Source organism: Aspergillus aculeatus (assembly GCF_001890905.1).
Source record: "Aspergillus aculeatus ATCC 16872 unplaced genomic scaffold ASPACscaffold_1, whole genome shotgun sequence".
Classification (NCBI taxonomy): domain Eukaryota; kingdom Fungi; phylum Ascomycota; class Eurotiomycetes; order Eurotiales; family Aspergillaceae; genus Aspergillus; species Aspergillus aculeatus.
In genome coordinates this window covers 1,984,089-2,003,104 of record NW_017962976.1, presented here as the reverse complement: position 1 = coordinate 2,003,104, position 19,016 = coordinate 1,984,089, and the positions used below count along the sequence as shown (strand labels likewise).

The window sequence follows — 19,016 nt, the reverse complement described above, 5'->3', positions numbered from 1 at the left end:
ATCATTACAACATTACCCGTAGTAACCGTACGTATCTCAGTTGACACAAGCATACAGCATGAGGACCCCCAGCTTCACCGCCACAGATCCTGCCGACTATCGCGTCGCCACCCGCCACTACTCTTGGGCCGACCGTCCTCATCCTCGACCGGCACGGCCAGGAACCCGCCGAACCCGTTCCCCACCAGGACACTCTTGCGCGCGTCGCCGCCCCAGGTGCGACTCAGCTGGGCGTCATGGAAGCTCACGGGCCGCGTGGTGCTGGCGCGGCGTCCGCGCGTCGACGGCGGCTCGTACGGCGTGAAGTTCCACTCGAGCTCGTCCAGCCCCTTGCTGTACACGTTCAGCGGCTGGGCGAGACCCCCGTGGAAGAACTGCGGGCCCACGCCCTCGCCCTCGCCGCCGCCGAGCAGCCGCGGGGGCGGGGCGAGCAGCAAGGTCTCGGGGAAGCTCGAATCGCGGACGTACAGGTCCCGGAGCGCGGGCAGCGCGTGGGACATGAGCGAGGAGATGAGGTAGGTGTAGTAGGAGGCGGCGATGGGCGGGAGGGTGCCGGCTACGGGACTGGAGGGGGAGGTGATCTCGTAGTGGAGGAGGGCGAGGGAGCGGGAGGCGAGCGGGGGCACGCGGTTGCTGTCGACGGGGAACGAGCGGGTGACCTCCTGGTTGACGGAGAAGGAGCGGAGTTGCGGCGCCACGGAGAGGATCTGGTGGTAGGTCGACGGGAGGACGCCGGTCGAGGAGAGGGTCAGGGAGTGGAGGGTCTTGCGGTTGAGGGGCAGAGAGAAGAAATCGACAAGCCCGCTTGCCGTGACGTTCGGGGTATCGCGCAGGGTGAGGCGCTGGACGGCCGGGAACGGGGGGAGGGTAACGGAGGAGGGCGAGAAGGCGGAGTCGTCGAGCCAGGGCAGGTCGTCGAGGGTGAGATCCCGGAGATGGGGGAAGGAGGCGAGGCCCATCCGCAGGATGTGCGGCTCGATCTGCAGCCGGGAGAGCTCGAGGACTTCCAGATTCACCCAGAGCGGCGAGTCGGGTAACTGCGAAAAGCTGCCCTCGGCCCCGTGGCGGTAGCTCATCCGGCGAAGATCCTGGCACCGACCGATGAGCTCCTGCTTCAAGGCCAAGCACGATGGGTCGTCGCTGAAGATGCCGGCGGGGAGGTCGACATAGCGCAGATTCGGCAGGACGGAGATGGTGCGGGCGATTTCGCTTTTGCTCGCCTCGCGAGTCATGTATGGCATGCGGAGAGAGAGGACCCGATGTCCCAGATCTGACGATTCCCGCACAGTCTGCATAAAGAGTCGTAGTCGGACCTGGGGCGCATCGATGGCCTCCCCGTTGCGATTCAGGAACGAGCGTCGCTTTCGTTTGGCGGATAGTTCCACTTCGAGTTCGCAGTAATGGACGGGGTCAATGCGGACGTGGGAGTATCTAAGCAGGAAGAGACAACTCGTTAGACGTGTGCCTCCCCGAAGATGATCGCTGGTACCTACAGTAAAGCCCGGGCTTCCAGATACCAGCGCTGACAGACCAAGGCGCAGTGGGCCAGGTCGCGCATGTCACAGAGCATGCAGCCATCCTCGGTCATGGACTCTTCCGATGTTTCATAGCTGTCGTCAACGGTGTGTGGACATACGGCGGCGAAGATGCGATGCAGAATCGGTCGTGGGAGGGATTTGGTCAAGTCTTGGTTGGAGGTCGAGCGGGGATAGGTGTCGACGTCGGTGCGGAGATGGTCGTAGGTGGCCGCATTCCCCGCACTGTGGTTCCTGGAGGAATGTCTGCGAAGTCGGCTCAGGAGACCCATCATGCAAGATCCACCACCGGGAAGGACATGGATTGGGAGGAAACTGAGGGGGATGACAAGGGCGAGTCGATGCCTCGCAAAGATGACACAGAAGAAACCAAGTAAGAGATTAAGACGGACAAGAAGGTTAAAGGCCGATCGGAGTTTGGAGATAAAGAAGGCTGAAACGCGGATGGAGACAAGCTAAGCGAGAAGCGGAGAACAAAAAGAGCAGAAGAAGCCGGACAGGATGAGATGAGTGACGGCGAGAACGGGAAGAGGAGGTATAATTAAGCCCTGAGACTTGTAACGCGAGAGCGGTTCATTCGATGCACAAGAGATGCATGCACCCGCCGTTCGTTTGGATTTGGGAGGCGGGGAGTCGGTGATTGGCATTTCTCTCGTTTCTCCTCAAGCGAAATGACAGGGTGTCGCCCGCCAAGAGTTCCCTATATTAAGGGCGGGGGTTTCAGGTTGAGTTGGGTGGAGGAGAATGCTTCCGGACACTGAACGGGTGGGTTTCATCTTGCAGGGGTCAGATCAGAGTGAAGTGAGGACAGACTATCAGGATATCTTTCCGAATGGTGAGAGCTGTTGTTTGTTGGTGTGTTGGTGATGTTGTTTTCCGAAGGGGGTGGGAGGAGGAAAGCCGAGGGAGGAACGAGAGGGAGGACAAGGACCCATGCGGCCTAGTGTTTACTTCGTTTGCTTGACAACCATAAGAATTTCATTTCCATGCAGCCATGATTAGAAAGAGATCTTCTGTCCTGAGATTCTAGCATTGATGTCCCAGCTCTTCACAAGATGGGTATTCTACCAGCCACAACGACACACGGGCCAGCCACGCTTCGTAGTAGCTGCATCACTTTGTGCTGTTTCCTTACCTCGCCCCTTTACTTTGCCCTCTCAAAATAATTTGGCCAGCAATATAAAGATCTTTACGTCTAATCCTCTTCGTGGCGTATCATGCTACACGGATCATAGTCGTCTTTATGAAACCAGTGCTTGATCGAAGTAAACGCCTTGGTAGGCTGCTTGGACGTTACATACATCTATTTGTAAGGCACAGCATCTCCTGAACAACCAAGTTCTCAACAATGAAGATCAAAGACACAAAACCTTCAAAGAACCATAGAGAAAATATCAGGTAAGTAGTTTACTACCAAGGAGGAAGCTGTCTTTTAAGATCCAGCCATCGCAGCGAATTCCCCAAGGTTGACAGCCCGATTTATTCATAGTAACAAGCCACTAGCCAGAATCACCCACTAACTGCCATGCCATTGCACCACCACCCACCAGCAGCAATCAGCCAGACCTTAATTAAGCTTATGCACGATTGCTCAATCCTTCACCCCCAGGAAACATTCCAGACCCTTTTTTTAGTCGCAAGTACCTCAACAACCGTCGCAATAATTCTGTCATTTTACCATTCTGTGTCCAAGGCCCCCCCCCCCCCGTTCGTCCGTCATCGAATACATCGTCATGACATCATCCGCAGTTCCAGACCCTGCACAGAAAAAGCCGACGGCGGTCTCTTGTATAAATAGGAGAGACTCAACGAGAGTCACACGACATTCAATTATGTTGTTCAATTGAATGACAATCCCAGTTTCTACATCCTCTGTGATATGCTATTGACGCCCTTTCGACTCTGGACCCCCATCCTTCGCTCCACCCCCAAGTGTTATCTCCCGGCAGCAGCAACAACAGCCCGCAGCACTCAATTCCCCCGCTTCATATCAACGACTCACGCCCGCAAGAACTCGACCGGAATGTCGGACAAACCCGAAGGCACCAAGGACATGGCCCAGCGGCCGCCCTACCAGCACCGGTCCGCCGAGGACTTCGGCGAGGTCAAGTGGCACGGCAAGTGCCAGTGCGGCCAGGTCAAATACAAGCTCAACAAGGAGAAGCCTCTCAAGACCAAGTTCTGTCACTGTCGCGGGTGTCAGAAGACCCATGGTGAGTTCGTTCGTGATGAAGCAGAAAGATGCTGCGAATGATAGCTAACTGGAATACTCCCCCCGCAGCCGCCCCCTTCCAATGGGCGGCCATCTTCAAAAAGGAGAACCTGCTCTTCGAAAAGGGCGCCGAGGGTCTGGCATTCTACTCCTCCACCAACAAGACCCGGGAATACTCCCTGCCCACCAAGGTCTTCTGTTCGTGGTGCCGGTCGCCGATTATGGACGAAGGACGGAATGTCTGTTTGCTGTTCCCGGAGTCGATCGAATGCGGAGACACCGACGCAGAGCGTTTGGAGTGGCGGAAGGCCTTCGAGGTCGAGTAAGTCCATGTTACGCTTGTTCGCCCGCGCGGGGGAACTGTTGCTGTAGCTGCTCGTTCCTTGACTGACGCGGTTATTCTAGTTGCCATATCTTCTACAGTCAGCGGGTCCTAGAGATCCCAGATGGCAAGCTCAAGTGGGCCGGGATGGACGAAGACAGTGAAAAGGTCGATGATATGGGCAAGCCCACGGAATGAAAATCGGAGATCGTATCCTTTGGGTCTTTTACGAAACTGTGACCACACTGGACCACGTACACGATTTTGGTCAGCGATACGAGTCAGACGAGTGCATGAATAAATGATCATCATGATATGTATATTAGGAAATTCTGAATAATTGTCACATGTGAGACAGAAAACGTGATCACATCCCTTGTAGAAGGAACATGCTGGTGTTCGAAAAGGCCGGTGTCAGGCTGGGCGTCGTCGGCTGCCTCTCAGACGCGATGGAAATGTGATGGTGCTGCATGCTCATGTCAACCGATAACCCCGGCCCGATGTCACCCTGAGCAGGGGTCATGCTGGTCAATCAGTCAACGGAAGTCCAAAACCCCTGATGTGAGAAAAGTCCATCGGAAGGAATCGATCTTAGAAGTACATTCCTCAGTATGGCGCGGGGTTGGTCAGCCGACGCGACTGACACAGACCTGATGATTCGAGATACATCTATAAGACTGCTCTCCGCACAACCACGCAACTATGCCAATAACTAGGGCCCCAAGATCCGTGGTCCGGTACATGTATTGACCAGTCCACGATGTGGCCAGCACGCCAAAGCACCGTGCTCGCGGCGTTGGCCGGCTCAGCGATTGCCGCCGTCACGCAGATCACGGACGAGGAGATGCGAACCCTGCTGAACCAAGACGACGGGGTCGAGCTTGCGGACCGCTACGCGCCGCTCTGGTTCTTCGGCCAAGCCCTGAACGAGGTGCCCTGCTACCCGACCTGGGCCTTCGGGGGCTCGCCCGACTCGCCCGACGTCTACGACGCGGCGCACCAGACCGCACCGGCGCCGCAATGCGAATACCCGGACGTGGGCTGCGAATGCCGCAACCCGGGCGTCGAGGCCGGGAATCCCGGCCCCGCGTCCGCGTTCCCGATCTACTACACCGTGCAGCGGTGCAATGAGACCGAAGTGCGCGTGGTCTATAATCTCTTCTACGAGAAGGACGGGGCCAAGGTGCTCGACCTGATCGACACCGGGCATGACTAGTGGGTGTACCGGGCAGCGTTCTGTGGTTGTTTGTCCTTCTGCACATCAAAGAGCCTAATCTTCCGTGATGTAGTGACTGGGAAAGAGTCATCATTGTCCACTCGCGCGACGCGAACGAGCTATGGGCGCCTTCGCGCGCCCTGCTGTCGGCTCACAGTGGCTATCATAATCTGGCCTGGAGCCAGATCCATAGCACGCTGACGAGCGAGGAGATCGCGGCTGGCGACGCCCGCGCGCCGGACGGGGTGCGTGGGAATGACCATCCGAAGGTGTATGTCTCGTGGTCGAAGCACGCGCATTTCGATACCAAGGATAGGATCTGGGTCGACCCGATCAGCCAGTCCACGGACAATGCATTTCGCAGTGATGATTGGTGGTACTATGTCGAGCAGCAGTACTATGTGAGTCTTCCTTTCGTTTCGTTGAATCTGCTGACAGACAGCGGGAGAAAAAGATTCGATCGGACAATTCCACCGAGGCAGGGAAAGCCTTAAGCGGCACGGATTGGGGATCGGCGACCAGCAATCCTCCCTCTGTGCAGGCAAGCGTGTGCTTGGCTTCATGAGGAATGGGGCGGCGATGTTTGGGAATTACAGAGTTGCAAAGAACCATAGACTTTACTTGCCATTTCATGAAGACAATGTTTTGTGTTCAGTGTTGACGCGGCCCAGCCTGTAAGTTAGTATTGCAGCGATAGATAATGCGCGGATCTCGCGAATGACGTCGACGGGTCTTTCTCCTGTCTTCTCCCCCACCCGAAATTCGTTCCTCTGTCTAAGTAGCTTCGCTTCAGCTCAAACAAAAGTCAACACCGCCAACCTCATCTCCTTCCCTACACCTCCGTCAATCGCATCGTACGTAAATTCCTCCCTCAAAACCAATTGATCCCTGCTCCTCTTTCTTTACTCACCCACCACATAACACAATCCTCCACCAACCCAACAAACCCCTCCCCCATAACCCCGCCCCCGAAAGAATCATACTAACCCCCCATCTCCCAAGAATCAACAAAACAATGTCCTGGTTCCAAAAATCCTTCACACTCCCCTCCCGCTCGCGGGGCAGCTATCTGATCACGGACCAGGTGCTGTCCGAGCTGCCGGAGATCCGGGACTACAAGGTCGGCCTGCTGAACCTGTTCGTGCAGCACACCAGCTGCGCGCTCTCGCTGAACGAGAACTGGGACGAGGACGTGCGCGCCGACATGAGCGACGCGCTGGACCGCATCGCCCCCTACGACAAGAAGGGGAACCTGTATCGCCATTCCGCGGAGGGGGAGGATGATATGCCGGTTTGTTTGGCCCCACCCTTTCTTTTTTGGAGCTGTGTAGATGGTAGTGGGGGATGATGTGGGCTGGGTGCCTTTGATTGGGTCTATCGGTTATGTTGAACAAGGAAGTGGAAAGATGCTAATTTTGTTTGATGGTGGTGGTGGTGGTGGGCAGGCGCATATCAAGTCCGCGTTGGTCGGGGCTTCGGTGACGATCCCGATTACGAACGGTCGGTTGGCGACTGGGACGTGGCAAGGGATTTGGTATCTGGAGTTCCGGACGAGTCGACACTCGCGGAAGGTGGTGGCTACCATTCAGGGTGAGAAGGCGTGAGTTCGAGGGGTCTAAGGATGGGTGGTTGTTGTTGTAGGGTTGGGAGGTATTTAGTATCGAACCAACCCAGAATGGAGAGATACGAACGGTTCTGTATTGTTCCCGTGTAGTATTGGTTGGAGGAGCTTCTCGTGTAGTATTAATTAAAGGACCCAAGGAGGTTACATCGACTTTTAGGGAATGGTTCGTTCTAACAACTTCATTGTCTGGTACATCTGTACAAGAGCCTGGGGGCCAAACGGGGAAACAACAAGCAAGAAAAGAAAAGTCATCAACGCCAAAGGAAGAAAAAGCAAGCCATTCTTTACCGCTGCTCGAAAGCACTATCAGTCACACGCTGGCTCTCGTTCACCTCGGCGGCATCACCAGTGGGCTCGAGGGGGTAGCTGGTGGCGGGGAGGGACTTGAGGTATGCGCGGTGCTGCTCGTGGGCCTGAAATGTCATGGATTAGCACTCTGCAACGGCACAACAGCATGGTAAAAGAACATACGAAGGGAATGCCGCAGTAGTTGCAGGTAGCAATCTCGGGCTTGTCGGTGTTGATGAAGATCCGGGGGTGACCGAGAGGACCGCCGCCGCCATCACACTCAACAACCCGCTTCTTCGTCCAGCGCACAGGCTGCTTGTGGATGAGCTCAATGGCGGCATAAGGTTGGGGCTAGCACAGAATAACGTCAGTCTCCGAGTTGATTTGATATTGCGTTGTCGTTCGCTCCTTCTTGGCTCATCCCAACGTCCTCTCCTGGATCCAATGGCTCGGGATTTCACGGACCTGCATCTCCATTATCGTCTGCTCGAATCGAGGGCCGACCATGGCCTTCTCTCTGGGTTGCTGGCTGGCAGCCCAGGTGGTGGCCCGGTTGGGAGCCTGGAGCTTGCGGGTGCGCTCCGCAATCTCGGGGGTCTCCTGCAGGGGCTTGTCCCATGCGCCCATCGAGTCGACGGGAGTGGCATTGGTGGCCGACACGTTCGGGACGGGCTTGGAGGGGGTCGGGTCGTTGGCGTGCAGGGTGTTTTCGCTGAGACGAGGGACAGTGGTCGAGTAGCTGGCCCGGGCGACGACCCGAGGGGTCCAGGCGGTAGAGAAAGCCGCGACACGGCTGCGGACGCAGTTCATCATGCTGGGCGAAATTGAGGTCCCAGAGAGGTTGAGAAGAGGTAGGGCGGGGGTGAGGGCGGAGGACGACAATGGACAAGTCCGGGTGGATTGAAGGGGAGGAGGATTGCAATAGTGAGGTTTCCACCACCACCACTCAATGGTGAGAGTCTGCGAGCGGGAGCTGGCAGCAGCGAAATCAGCCAATCGGCGCCGCTCCTGCCGCGGATGCGGTGAGATTCTGCCGCCCGCTATTTTCTTTGCTTTGCAATCGAGTCGCTTTTGCTGGTCCTCGAGTTGCACGTTTCTTTAGGCGGCTGCGGCTTTCGGAATTGTCGATATTTTCTTGCATCTTCACTTCACTTCAGGCTCTGATCGACCTCATCGCCGTCATGTCTACCCCATCGACACCTGGCGCAAAGCCAGAGAAGACCATGTCTTCTCGTCTTCTGACGATGAAGGTATGTGGCTGACTGCGACCTTTTATTTCAATTTACTTGCGCGCGATGCTAATCTGCACAGTTCATGCAACGCGCCGCGGCTGAAAAGTCCACGCCGCAGTCTTCCGGTGAGACTTCCACTACGCCGATCTCGAAGCGTCAAAGACTTTCGACTGGATCGGTACAAAGCCCATCAACCCCTCAATCGGATATGGACGCCGTCGCAGCCGCCCTAGCTGCCGAGGAGGAAAAGCGGAAGGAGGCGCTCGCTCGACAAGCCGCGGAGTCGGGTGATACGGAATGGGTCCTGGATTATGGCTTCGACGCACCTGCACCCCAGCCGTTCATCGTGGCCGACAGCTCCTTGGATGCGGATGATGATGATATGGTTTACGGTGGTCGACAGGCCTATGGCAATTACAAGCGAAAGAAGAAGAGCGCGGTCAGTGCTAACGGTCTCTATCATATGGCAACAGTCGATGCATACTAACACGCATAGCAGGCCGGGGGAGATGAAGAGGAATCTGATGAGGATGACGACAGCGAAGCTGACCCTAACGATATGGACGCCATGATTAAGAAAGCAAAGAAGAAAGCCCAGAAGAAGGAAAAGAACAAGCCCCAGCCCGTCAAACTGTCAGCACTGACGAGTATTTCCGGAGGACGCCATGGAGGCGGTGGCGGCGGCGGCGACAAGAAACAGAAGAAACGCAAGCACAAATAAATAAAACATGCCTCGCGACACAGTGGATCATAAATCATACATGACATGGACTTATTCGAAATTCTGTGGACCTGGCAATTCTTCCGTGGATACTCACAATTCTTGGCGATCTTATATCTGGTTTGGTCAAGGCAGGGGAGAACGACTTGTGTCAACAAATACTCCGTTACCAGAATTCGTCATCCTGCAGCAACCAGCTCGAAACCTTGCCGTTCACGGTCTCATTATCTGGGACATTATCATCGTCTGCAGTTCTATAGAACCGCACTCTGCGTGGAGAGTCTACAGGTGTACCGCGCCCGGCCTCTCCGCTCCTCCTGCTGCTCGTCTTGCTGCTAGGCTGCCTGCTGTGTGATGAGTTGGTCACGATAACATCTCTTCTACTGGGTCCCGTCCAGGTGGATTTATCCCGATAGGGAGGCAGCGCTGTGGGCTTTTTCAGGTTCCGAGAAGCTCGGAGATCTATAATGCTCGATTCGTTGGAGTGGTGGGGTCTGCGCACTTTATATAGTCCATTAGGCATTCTTTCAAGAGTGAGGATCCGTGGTGCTTCAAGGTGGCACTTTAATTGGGATTTTGGCGCAGCCTCTTCGTGGCGTTCATCTGGGCGAGGACTTTTCTGGATTTCGATATGGAGGTTGGTCTTCGCTCTGGCAGGGTCTGATGCGACTGGTATGTCTTTACAGGTCAGACGACGGCTCTTTCTCATCAATGGATAAGTTCCAACCTCGTTTTTGAAGAGATGAGTGACTGGACGATTCTTCCGCTTCGCGAACACTCTGAATCACATATCCTGGCGGCAGAAGGATCCTGGTAGCTGTAGGATCTTGTTGACGTCGCAGACTTCGCAGCCGGCCGTTCCTGGACTCCACCCAGCTTTCGTAATCCGGGGTCAAGCCGCAGAGTCCCATATGGTTCGCAGCGAGCATAGAAAGTGAAACACGGCGTTCTGTTCTGGATGCAGTCAGTCTGGAGAACCATGAGAATCTAGAAACTCTGCTTCAATTAGCTTCTTCCAAATATACATACCTGAAGACAAAAGCCAACACTCGATAATTTCTGCGGCATTGATGCCTTGGAATTCAAGTAGTGATCAGGATATGAGGATGGCGTAGTCCCAACCTGCCTAACGTGGAAATCACATGGCAAAACCAGCGTCTAAGCCAGGCCATTACCTCAAATGCAACAAATGAATTATACCACCTGGCAGGTAGTAACTCATCTCGCAGGTTCCCAAACAGTTCAGAACTAACCAATTCGCTACCAAACCACAAACCCAAGCCCAACGATACATCCACAAAAGCATCGACCGAAAGTCTAGCACCATACATAGAGCAACCCCAACGCCCAGAAAAGCCTTCACATTAACAAAACCAACACCACCAAGCCTTCACCCAAGTGACCCCCCTGCCCCCTCAATCATCAAGCCCCTCAAATCTTCGCCCTGACCCTCTCCCTCTCCCTCTCCCTCTCCCCGGCCTCCCACCCCCTCCTCCCCCAAAAATTCACCCCAAGATTCCACACCGCGGCCACGACCCCCACCGGCGGCAGCACCAAGAGCACCCAAGCCCACCACCTAGGACTGGACGCCTGCACCACGTCCAACGCGCGCCGTACCTCCCCCTCCAACTGCGTTTTGTCACCATCATTCCACACCACCAACCCCCTGCGCTGGCCTCTCCACTCCGCGCGCGCCGCCTTGGAGACGACATCGCCCTGACTCCGGACGCGATTCTCGGCCTCCTCCACCGACAAATGCGGGTCGCGGGCGCGGAGCCGTTGCATCTGCACGGCCGGGTCGCGCACCCCGACCACCACGACCGTCCCACAGATCAGATCCATCCCGCTCTCGAACAGCAGCGGCACGTCGAGGACGACGGCCCAATGGCCGCGCACGTAGTAGTACGCCAGCGCCTTGTAGACCTCGCGGCGCACGAGCGGGTGCACGATCTTGTTGAGGATCATGCGGTCGCGTTTGCGGTCCTCGGTTGTGCCGAAGACGCGGCGCCCGAGGGCGAGGCGGTTGAGTGGGCGGGCGCTTTCGCTTTTCTGGTCGGTGGTGTCATTGGGGGACGAGGAGTCTGGGGATGGCGGAAGGAGGAGGTCCGGGGTTGTCGGGCCGAAGTAGTTGACGATGGCTTTGTAGCCTTCCGTGCCTGGTTCGACGACTTTCCGGGCCAATAGGTCTGTATCGATGATGGGCAGGGAGTAGGGCGGGGAGGAGAGGAGGGAGGAGACGGTCGATTTGCCGGTGGCGATGGAGCCGGTTAGGCCGATTATTAACATCTTTTGTTTTTCGGGTTTGTGGGGATTTGTGGTGTTGGGGGTTTGGTGGATTGGGTTGAGGTAGAAGGCAAGGTAGGAGGTGTGGTGGTTGGTTGTTTGAGCCTTGGGAGGTGAGGATTTGTTGTTCCGGGGACTTGCGCTCGCGCGGGGAAAGCTCCCGGTTCCGCCGCGCTGCCTCGGCTGCTGCAGATTTGGTGGGGGTCTTACTCTGTACAAAAACAGGATTTCATGCTGCAAGGTCACATATCGGAAACTTGGAGGAATTTTAAGGCTGAATATATTATAAGAGTGGGTACTTTTCATTCATATGAGAACATTTGACATCGTCACATCACCATCACCACACCTCATCAGTCAGCGCGGGTTATGGCTCAGTCCCTCTACTGGCACTTCCAGCGCGAGCTGACAAAAAGTCGGATCCCAATTATGGTATGATCTATGTACAGAGATGGCATTTTTGGGGGTATCGTCCTCCCCCATTCATAGATGGAGAGAGGGCGATTGATGCAACGGACGGCAGAAATCACCGGGCCATCGCTCTTCCAACCGAGGCTTGATGGCCCGTCTTACTCGGACAGGCCGGTCTGTTGCTCAATGTAGTCGACACCGACATGTGTATACTCAGGCTGACCACAAATCGAGACGTATTGCTTGGCATAATCTCCCTGACGATCACACAGGACTTAGAGCTCCTATGTCTCAGGTAGCCCCTTGCTGGGGTCTTGTTTCTGGCCCTTCCATCCGATGTACGGCCATCCTTCGGGTAGAGAGGAGTATGGCGGGAGAACATAGCGGCCAGCGCACTCTCCCTCGGTAGGGCAAACCAGGTTACACAAGCCAAATACCCTGCAGTAGCATTCTTCAGCCGTCGGGCAATGGACAGGTCCTTTGCCGAAGATCACTGCCTGCATGTTAGTCTCCTGCATACAGCCACAAATGGCAGAAGGTCAACATACTGTGCCATGAGTACTCCATGATACGTCCGCTGAGATCATCTGGGAGTTTGGTCTCCGTCAACCACTTCCTGAATCGTTCATAGTCCTTCTTGGGCCGTTGTCTGATCTTCCAGCTGGTGACTGCAAACTGCGCGCAGCACGAGACTCCCACTTCTTCCGGAACCTCCTCCCCGGGGAAGAGCTCCTTGAATCCGTTCTTGAAGTACTCTCCGACATGGACGTCATCTCGATGCGAATCGGTGTAAGGGTGAATCTCTGCCGGGCAGCCGAGGATCCAGGCACAGCGTAAGTTAACGTAGCCTTGTTTCTGCAGGTAGGGAAGCTGGAAATTGCGGAGGACCGGCACCCCGTCGTAATAGGGATCGTCATTATGCCATTGGTATCTCTGAGGGTGGATGAAGAGGATCGAATCGGGAAGGTTGTCGTAGTTGTCAATGATGTATCTAGAGATGACTCCTATCAGCACCAACTTCACACCACCACGAACGATTTACAAGACCCACGTTAGGTAGACCATGGACTCCCGGCCCTTGTTCAGCTTGACTGTCAAATGCGCCTTTTTGTCGTCCACGACATAGATGCTCTTGTGCCATTCAGGGAAATACTGGTACAGCCATGAAACATCGTCAGTTTTCATGCTGGCCACCACCATCTCCCTGTCAAGGGTTTTAGACACTCGCGCGGCTGATGCAGACGGCGCAGCCTGCCCGGAGCGTGAATCGCGGTACGGTCCGCCTTTCGACACCGCATCGTGGGCCGATGTATCTATATGTGCATGTTCGGAGCTTTTGGAGAAGAAGAGGAAGTATAGCGCGTAAACGATCAGGATGGTGCACAAGATGGCCTTCTCTTGGCTGCGGCGGCGCGGGCTTGAGACTCCGCTGCCGAAGAACAACATGGTTGCGACTGGCGGCAGCGTAGAAGTGACACGCAGCGGACGGGATACGAGAGCATATGCCGGTAGTCTCTATGATCGCAAGCAGCAATTGAATACCCGAGTAAGTGACGTTTCAATGCGCAAGAAGCATGGCTGCGCGAAGGCCGATCGCTGAGCTGTCGGGTCGGTGTGTTGCGGAGCGGGCAACTACTCGGTTCAGTGGAGCTCCGGGGCTTTATGGGAATGCGCAGCGATGAATGAGAGGAGTTTGCGGTTGTAGATGACACTTTCAGAGTGATGAAAAATTGCGTTGCCCTTAAGGTAGTTGGGATTCACGGAAGAAGGGATTTGGCGACAGCTGGCAGCTTGTGTTGCCTGGAAGAGAGGAGGTGGTGTCAAGCCACATGGTGGTTTCACTATTGGAGACATTGTGCTCCCTCTCCGTGGTAAACTCCATCAGCAATGCTGCTTGGCAGTAATCGGTAGAACAATTGCCCGAGTCCGCATCTGGTCTGGTTTGGTGGTCGCTCCCGGACTCGGCTCAGCCCTACTTCCAGCACCTCAACGGACATTAACTGCCTTAAGATGCCTGACTGGTCTAATCTGTGTAGCCTCTTCCTGTTTGGAAAGAGAATCTCTCGTAGTATGTTGCCTGCTAACATTCTCTCGCGCTGAATATCTTCCATGGCTTTTGAACAGCCACTTTGTCCTTCGAAGCCCCTAAAAAAATATAGCCTCTGCTACCATGTCAGAACGAAAGCGATTCCGTATGAAGTACCGAGTTGAGCAGATTCCACAGAATTGGACAGCAGACATGTTTAGCGAGGCTTTTTCTCCCGAACACAGAGAGCTCCTGAGCATAAAAAGCCTCGTTCCAGATGTCATGAACTATGGTGGAGGACCCGGTCAATCAAATACAATGATAGCAACGATTGATTGCTATTTTCAAGATACTCGAAAGCCGATGCTGAGCGATCCTGAAAACACTGATCTTGTTCTTGGGAAGGATTTCCTCGGCTACACTCCATTGAATCACCCTAGGGGTGAATGTGTTGCAGAATAAGTCTCCATAGATAACACACTAGGTTGATGTACAGCAGATTGACACAAAGAGTCTTACACTACTAGTGTCATTGCTGTCACGGGCTTAGCATGGCATGCATTCGGCTCGATTTGGCGGTGGCTGTCGAGCTCGGCGAGTTTCCAGAGGCACTTATGCAAGATGGGCCAAGCCAGCCTGCATTCGAGCTAGCCATCGACGGACTCAAGTAGGTTTAGATCAGTCACCTGTCTCTAAAGCGATACTGATCTGGATACTATCTAGCCAAATCCCGGTGGCGGAGGATTGGGAGGCGCAGAGCACGTCAATAACCACAAACTGTCTGGAATGATCAGGAAGATCCTCGGCTAATCAATGCTTTGGGGTTTAGAGTAAACGGAATCCACCGTGTCCCAATGTCCTAGAAGTTCGACGAGATAAGTACAGTCTCTCCATACACATTAACAAGAGCCTAGCCTTACGGCCGGGCCTCTGGAGTCTGCATTCTACAAAATAATCAGCAGAGGAAACAACTTACGGCGTAAGAGGACGCCCGCGAGGGGCGAACGAGAAAGCATTTTCTAAAACACTCGACGCGCCGAAAGAATGTTCTGGGCGCAGCAAAGAGAAGCCATACTAGTTCTCGGCTGCGATAGTTGCAAATCGTTGATGAGAACAAGACCAAGGATCGGAGTGGTAGTAGATCGGGAGGCAGTACAGTACATATGGATATGGTTCCCTTAGAAATCACATGGCAGTTAGCCTTATTTTTATAAGTATATTTCCCTGAATCTCTTATTATTCGATGGTATAGACGTGCTGATGCAATTGATCGGTCTTCTTGACTCTTGAAACCTGCCAGAATGCCTCTCTCCCCCTACCTCTGGTCTTGAATTGGCTTGTCATGTTGAGAGGAAAAAGAGGGCTGTTGGGAATTCTCGTAGACGTGCTGCATTGCGTCGTCTGTCAGCTCTAATAATCATTTTCATTATTTCAGGCATTGAATAAGAGCACAACAGGTATATATTCAAATTTATAGTATTTTATACTCTTCCCGCGACACTTACTCACAAACTCGAGTACGTATCAATTGACATTTTTTAATTCTGAGAAAGAGTCCGGGATTCGTCTGCCCAACTGTAACTCTTCAGAAAATTCAAGAGGGCCCTTTTGGCTGTACTTGCTAAAGCAATCGTGTCTGTGATGACTGTCATTCACCAACACACCATAGTATGTGTAGTGTTACTACCTCTTGATCGAGGGCATCAACCCCTTCTACCTTTTCAACAAGCACTATAATATCCTAGAAAAACACACATGACATGTGTCAGCGATCCCAAGTGGTCTGACCACGTGACGCATACATTTTACTTCCCACCACCTCAAGTTAATCTTCTACATCATCAACCACGCATCCAACAACATCAAGAAACCAAGGAATTGTTATCAGAAGGCTATCTTGAGTAGCTTTATATCGCACACTTCAGGCATCATATATACTCATTGCCCTATATATCCACATATTTTCATACCTCACATATATACAACGATCAACAAGTGCCAATACTGATGAAGTACCACAGGTGCGCCAGCACGCTCGTGATATTCTCCCCCGCGTTTCCAGCACAAGAGTCAACACCCTGGATGATATCAATATCCGACGAGGTCACTGCAGCACCAGTTCCGCTGGTGATCCAGTATTCCGGGCTCGGGTGACTATAACCAAGCAACCTGGGTGGAAGCCTAGGCACGACGTCATTGAGGTGAGTCACTCGAAAATTCGAGCCAGAGCCTTTGCTCGTGATATAGTTGGCCAGCGCCGTGTTGCCCACTCGTGGAGCTCCGTAGGAATACTGTCCTTTCGTCAGCCTTAAATCTCACCAGCTCCTGCTGCATGAAGGAACCTACCAGTTGAACGGAGTATCCCGCATTCCGCAGCACCGTCGCGCCAATGGTCGCCAACGCACCCCCCAGACTATGCCCCGTTAACACGAGGCTATAGCCGGGGTAAGCGGTGACTGCAGAGGCGATCTCCGCTGTTAAGGTGTCTGCGACGGAGCTCCAGGCCTTCCAAAAGCCCTGGTGAACCTGGCAGCCACTGCAGACCGCGCTGGCATCCGTGAAGATAAAGTCCAAATTGGCTATCCAGTTCTCAATCGAGCTGCTTCCGCGGAACGACACCACCAGTTTCTTGTTGGTGGAGTCAACCACGAGGAACCCCGCTGTATCGCCGTAGGAATCGGAACTACACGTGCGCAATTCGGTCAGTCCAATTCTGGCGCGTCACATCCAGGCAGACAAGAACATACGCCTCGAACTCGGCCAGGCTCGTGGTCGTGGCGGCTGCGAGTAACGGACAAAGTCCGTTCGTGCAAGTCACGCTCGTATTCGGAGAATCGAGGTTGGTCGAGCAGTACGCCGCGGCGGAGTACTGCGCGAACAGATCCAGCTGCGTGTAGACAGTGGTTGAGACATCTGCGATTCGACTTCATCAGCACTTCCTCTTCTTCAACTTCCTTATCAGTTGATACTAGGCATTTGCTCACCTCGAATATCAACCGGAGCAGCCACAACCAAGGCCGCAAGAGCGGCCACCACTCCACCCAACCGAGTGATGTATACCATACTTGCGGTTCGGAGTATATATACAATACAACCAATTCAGATCAGGTCGATAACCAAAACGAACAGGCAAGGAGCAGCGCCAACGGCACTGGAAGATTGGCAGACAAAGACGCTTTACCAACACTGGCACATCCAAAGCACAGAACGAAAAGAAACCCTCTGTTTCTCTCGCCCCATGACTCTTTATATACAGTAAGCAATCCGTGCCAATTCGGCCCCTCCCCCTTTCTTCACGCCGAGGCCAAGAAGCGCGAAAAAGAAAAATAAAAAAGAAATAAACCCCTCCAATAGCTCTTCAATCACAACGCCAATGAAGACCCCCAGCATTCCGAAGAGCAGAGACAGAATGAGCGGGGTAGAGAAAAAGAAACAACAGCAAACCCCAAGCACATCACGAACACCCTCTATCCCTACCCAGTAGTTGGCTCCACCTCCCTATCCCAGCTCCGGAGAGAGACAGATGCATCCCTCCGGAAGCAACGTGTACTTGACACCTCGTAGTCAAAGAGAAAGAAAGGAGGAACTCCTGCGCGGACTCCGTTGTGTTCTGGAATGCCGGGCTCCACCCACCCCCACAACGAAGGATATCCACCGCGGTAAACGTAGAGACCATCATCAGTCCACTTTCTCCGGGCAACATCCAGCAACCAATGATCTTCTCTCCAAGAGAAAAGCTCAGTTGGCAAAAGCTCTACATGCTAAAGTATAATAAAGTGAACAAGTGGGCGAGTCTCTCTGGATTCGGGGGCATGCGGATGGTAACTGGATCCGGATGGAGGATCCATAGACAGGCTGAGATAGAGCAAGAAAGACGGAACGAACACCTCGCTGAGAAGAGAGCATCAACCGACGGAAGTATCGGGAGTGTACATCAGCCCTCAATCCATAGGCAGGGTTTACTAGAAACTACAAGGACAGCTGAAGCGTAAGCGCGCGGGCTGGCACGCACGCACGCATTCACAAGCAAACAAGCACAACCAGGAACACGGCGGCCGTCATTCGTCCCCGGCCAGAGAAATGATCACGCTCAGGCCGATTGCGAAGCAACCACTCATCGCCTGCTGGACTGTATGTATAGTACAGCTCTCTAAACCACAGCGACTGGCATGGAGCCCAATTCGTAGACCCGATTTCACATGCTTCAGGTGTCCGTCAACCAAGTCTCAGCCCGCGTGAGTAGTTCAAGGTCCGAAGCGGATGGAGCCTCAGGGAATCTGATCCTTCCGATGGGAGGGATGCACCGAACGAACAAAAAGCACAAAAGCACTACTCTGTAAGGTGGGTCTGTCCTGTGTCTCAGAAAAAGAGCGAAGATCCTTTCCTTTCTTCAAGTTCTATACTCTTGGACTGAGACCTGTTGTTCCTTTTTCTTAACTACCTCCAGTCCGCAATTTAGTGTGTATACTCTTGGGGAAAACAATCAACCTTCTTTCCTCCTACAAAACCTCTCCTCCAGTTCAACCCTAGAATCGAAAAACCCCAACCCTCTACAGTTTTTGAGACAAAATGTATGTTTATCCAAAGTAGATAGTAGACTCCCAAAAAACGATGACATCACAATCCTCACCCCGTTCCCCCGCCTCGATTCCCCTCATTTTAATAACGCCTACCCCATATTCTGCAATAACCTACAGCCCCAGCCAGCCCTTCTTCCCTCGGCATCTCTTTTAAGAATACTAGACTAGACTACCTAAAATCATGTGCCGGACACTTAGTCTACTTCGTAGTCTACCCACAACCACGACCACCACGTACTACCAACCTATAGAGTAAATTAAACAGCCATTCTTGTTGGCTCAGACAGTAAAACAGCTTGCCGGGGGGCGCGAGGGGGGTTAAGTTGTGGGGAAAGACCGAAAAAGAAATCCCGTGCAGGATAACAAACACCGCATACTTGCACTTGCACCTGCACTTGCACTATAGCCTCTGCGCTAGGGCAGACAACAGTATACTATACTATACCCGTTTTTGGTCGGAGTGAGTATTCACAGCAGGAACTAGGATACCAGCAACACTGCCAACCCCGATTCACTGTACTTTCAGCCTATGCGTTTATCTACTCCACAGGGCGCGGATGGACTCG

General features: G+C 53.8%; 8 protein-coding genes across 8 annotated transcripts; 3 read left to right on the top strand and 5 right to left on the bottom strand.

The window, feature by feature from the left end:
• Positions 1 to 74: 74 nt before the first annotated feature.
• Positions 75 to 1,807, bottom strand: ASPACDRAFT_21137 (F-box domain protein; the record flags this gene model as incomplete). The annotated part of the gene is made up of 2 exons (XM_020199002.1): positions 75 to 1,431; positions 1,494 to 1,807. 2 exons carry the CDS (start codon positions 1,805 to 1,807, stop codon positions 75 to 77), a joined length of 1,671 nt encoding a protein of 556 aa, XP_020061214.1.
• Positions 1,808 to 3,528: 1,721 nt separating this feature from the next.
• Positions 3,529 to 4,427, top strand: ASPACDRAFT_74439 (GFA family protein). Its single transcript, XM_020204215.1, has 3 exons — positions 3,529 to 3,748; positions 3,817 to 4,069; positions 4,153 to 4,427. Exons 1-3 carry the CDS (start codon positions 3,559 to 3,561, stop codon positions 4,265 to 4,267), a joined length of 558 nt encoding a protein of 185 aa, XP_020061213.1. The 5' UTR covers positions 3,529 to 3,558; the 3' UTR covers positions 4,268 to 4,427.
• Positions 4,428 to 4,789: 362 nt separating this feature from the next.
• Positions 4,790 to 5,887, top strand: ASPACDRAFT_74438 (uncharacterized protein). Its single transcript, XM_020204214.1, has 3 exons — positions 4,790 to 5,284; positions 5,359 to 5,686; positions 5,740 to 5,887. Exons 1-3 carry the CDS (start codon positions 4,830 to 4,832, stop codon positions 5,848 to 5,850), a joined length of 894 nt encoding a protein of 297 aa, XP_020061212.1. The 5' UTR covers positions 4,790 to 4,829; the 3' UTR covers positions 5,851 to 5,887.
• Positions 5,888 to 7,193: 1,306 nt separating this feature from the next.
• Positions 7,194 to 8,010, bottom strand: ASPACDRAFT_74437 (zinc-finger domain-containing protein; the record flags this gene model as incomplete). Its single annotated transcript, XM_020204213.1, has 3 exons — positions 7,194 to 7,322; positions 7,381 to 7,548; positions 7,663 to 8,010. 3 exons carry the CDS (start codon positions 8,008 to 8,010, stop codon positions 7,194 to 7,196), a joined length of 645 nt encoding a protein of 214 aa, XP_020061211.1.
• A 368-nt stretch (positions 8,011 to 8,378) lies between these two features.
• On the top strand, positions 8,379 to 9,150 carry ASPACDRAFT_38429 (uncharacterized protein; the record flags this gene model as incomplete). Its single annotated transcript, XM_020200442.1, has 3 exons — positions 8,379 to 8,447; positions 8,509 to 8,868; positions 8,929 to 9,150. The coding sequence occupies 3 exons, from the start codon at positions 8,379 to 8,381 to the stop codon at positions 9,148 to 9,150; spliced, it is 651 nt and encodes a 216-aa protein (XP_020061210.1).
• A 1,470-nt stretch (positions 9,151 to 10,620) lies between these two features.
• On the bottom strand, positions 10,621 to 11,568 carry ASPACDRAFT_1893248 (putative dephospho-CoA kinase; the record flags this gene model as incomplete). Its single annotated transcript, XM_020198678.1, has 1 exon — positions 10,621 to 11,568. A coding segment is annotated over exon 1 (816 nt), but the record flags the coding sequence as incomplete, so codon positions are not given.
• Positions 11,569 to 11,705: 137 nt separating this feature from the next.
• On the bottom strand, positions 11,706 to 13,691 carry ASPACDRAFT_109861 (DUF3431 domain-containing protein). The gene is made up of 3 exons (XM_020195427.1): positions 12,896 to 13,691; positions 12,393 to 12,835; positions 11,706 to 12,337 (listed from the first exon to the last, which is right to left on the bottom strand). Exons 1-3 carry the CDS (start codon positions 13,288 to 13,290, stop codon positions 12,129 to 12,131), a joined length of 1,047 nt encoding a protein of 348 aa, XP_020061208.1. The 5' UTR covers positions 13,291 to 13,691; the 3' UTR covers positions 11,706 to 12,128.
• A 2,042-nt stretch (positions 13,692 to 15,733) lies between these two features.
• On the bottom strand, positions 15,734 to 17,028 carry ASPACDRAFT_1851828 (lipase family protein). The gene is made up of 4 exons (XM_020197214.1): positions 16,855 to 17,028; positions 16,618 to 16,783; positions 16,217 to 16,553; positions 15,734 to 16,161 (listed from the first exon to the last, which is right to left on the bottom strand). Exons 1-4 carry the CDS (start codon positions 16,931 to 16,933, stop codon positions 15,859 to 15,861), a joined length of 885 nt encoding a protein of 294 aa, XP_020061207.1. The 5' UTR covers positions 16,934 to 17,028; the 3' UTR covers positions 15,734 to 15,858.
• Between the last annotated feature and the right edge of the window lie 1,988 nt (positions 17,029 to 19,016).

What these genes read in the sequence shown, in the direction of transcription:
- ASPACDRAFT_74439 (XM_020204215.1), top strand. Translation starts at nt 3,559, where the DNA reads ATGTCGGACAAACCCGAAGGCACCAAGGACATGGCCCAGCGGCCGCCC. An exon ending in CGGGTGTCAGAAGACCCATG is followed by an intron (nt 3,749 to 3,816) that starts GTGAGTTCGTTC and finishes CTCCCCCCGCAG; the next exon opens with CCGCCCCCTTCCAATGGGCG. An exon ending in CGGAAGGCCTTCGAGGTCGA is followed by an intron (nt 4,070 to 4,152) that starts GTAAGTCCATGT and finishes CGGTTATTCTAG; the next exon opens with TTGCCATATCTTCTACAGTC.
- ASPACDRAFT_74438 (XM_020204214.1), top strand. Translation starts at nt 4,830, where the DNA reads ATGTGGCCAGCACGCCAAAGCACCGTGCTCGCGGCGTTGGCCGGCTCA. An exon ending in ATCGACACCGGGCATGACTA is followed by an intron (nt 5,285 to 5,358) that starts GTGGGTGTACCG and finishes TCCGTGATGTAG; the next exon opens with TGACTGGGAAAGAGTCATCA. An exon ending in ATGTCGAGCAGCAGTACTAT is followed by an intron (nt 5,687 to 5,739) that starts GTGAGTCTTCCT and finishes CGGGAGAAAAAG; the next exon opens with ATTCGATCGGACAATTCCAC.
- ASPACDRAFT_109861 (XM_020195427.1), bottom strand. Translation starts at nt 13,290, where the DNA reads ATGTTGTTCTTCGGCAGCGGAGTCTCAAGCCCGCGCCGCCGCAGCCAA. An exon ending in GAGTCCATGGTCTACCTAAC is followed by an intron (nt 12,836 to 12,895) that starts GTGGGTCTTGTA and finishes AGTCATCTCTAG; the next exon opens with ATACATCATTGACAACTACG. An exon ending in CATGGAGTACTCATGGCACA is followed by an intron (nt 12,338 to 12,392) that starts GTATGTTGACCT and finishes ACATGCAGGCAG; the next exon opens with TGATCTTCGGCAAAGGACCT.
- ASPACDRAFT_1851828 (XM_020197214.1), bottom strand. Translation starts at nt 16,933, where the DNA reads ATGGTATACATCACTCGGTTGGGTGGAGTGGTGGCCGCTCTTGCGGCC. An exon ending in AGCCTGGCCGAGTTCGAGGC is followed by an intron (nt 16,554 to 16,617) that starts GTATGTTCTTGT and finishes GCGCACGTGTAG; the next exon opens with TTCCGATTCCTACGGCGATA. An exon ending in CGGGATACTCCGTTCAACTG is followed by an intron (nt 16,162 to 16,216) that starts GTAGGTTCCTTC and finishes ACGAAAGGACAG; the next exon opens with TATTCCTACGGAGCTCCACG.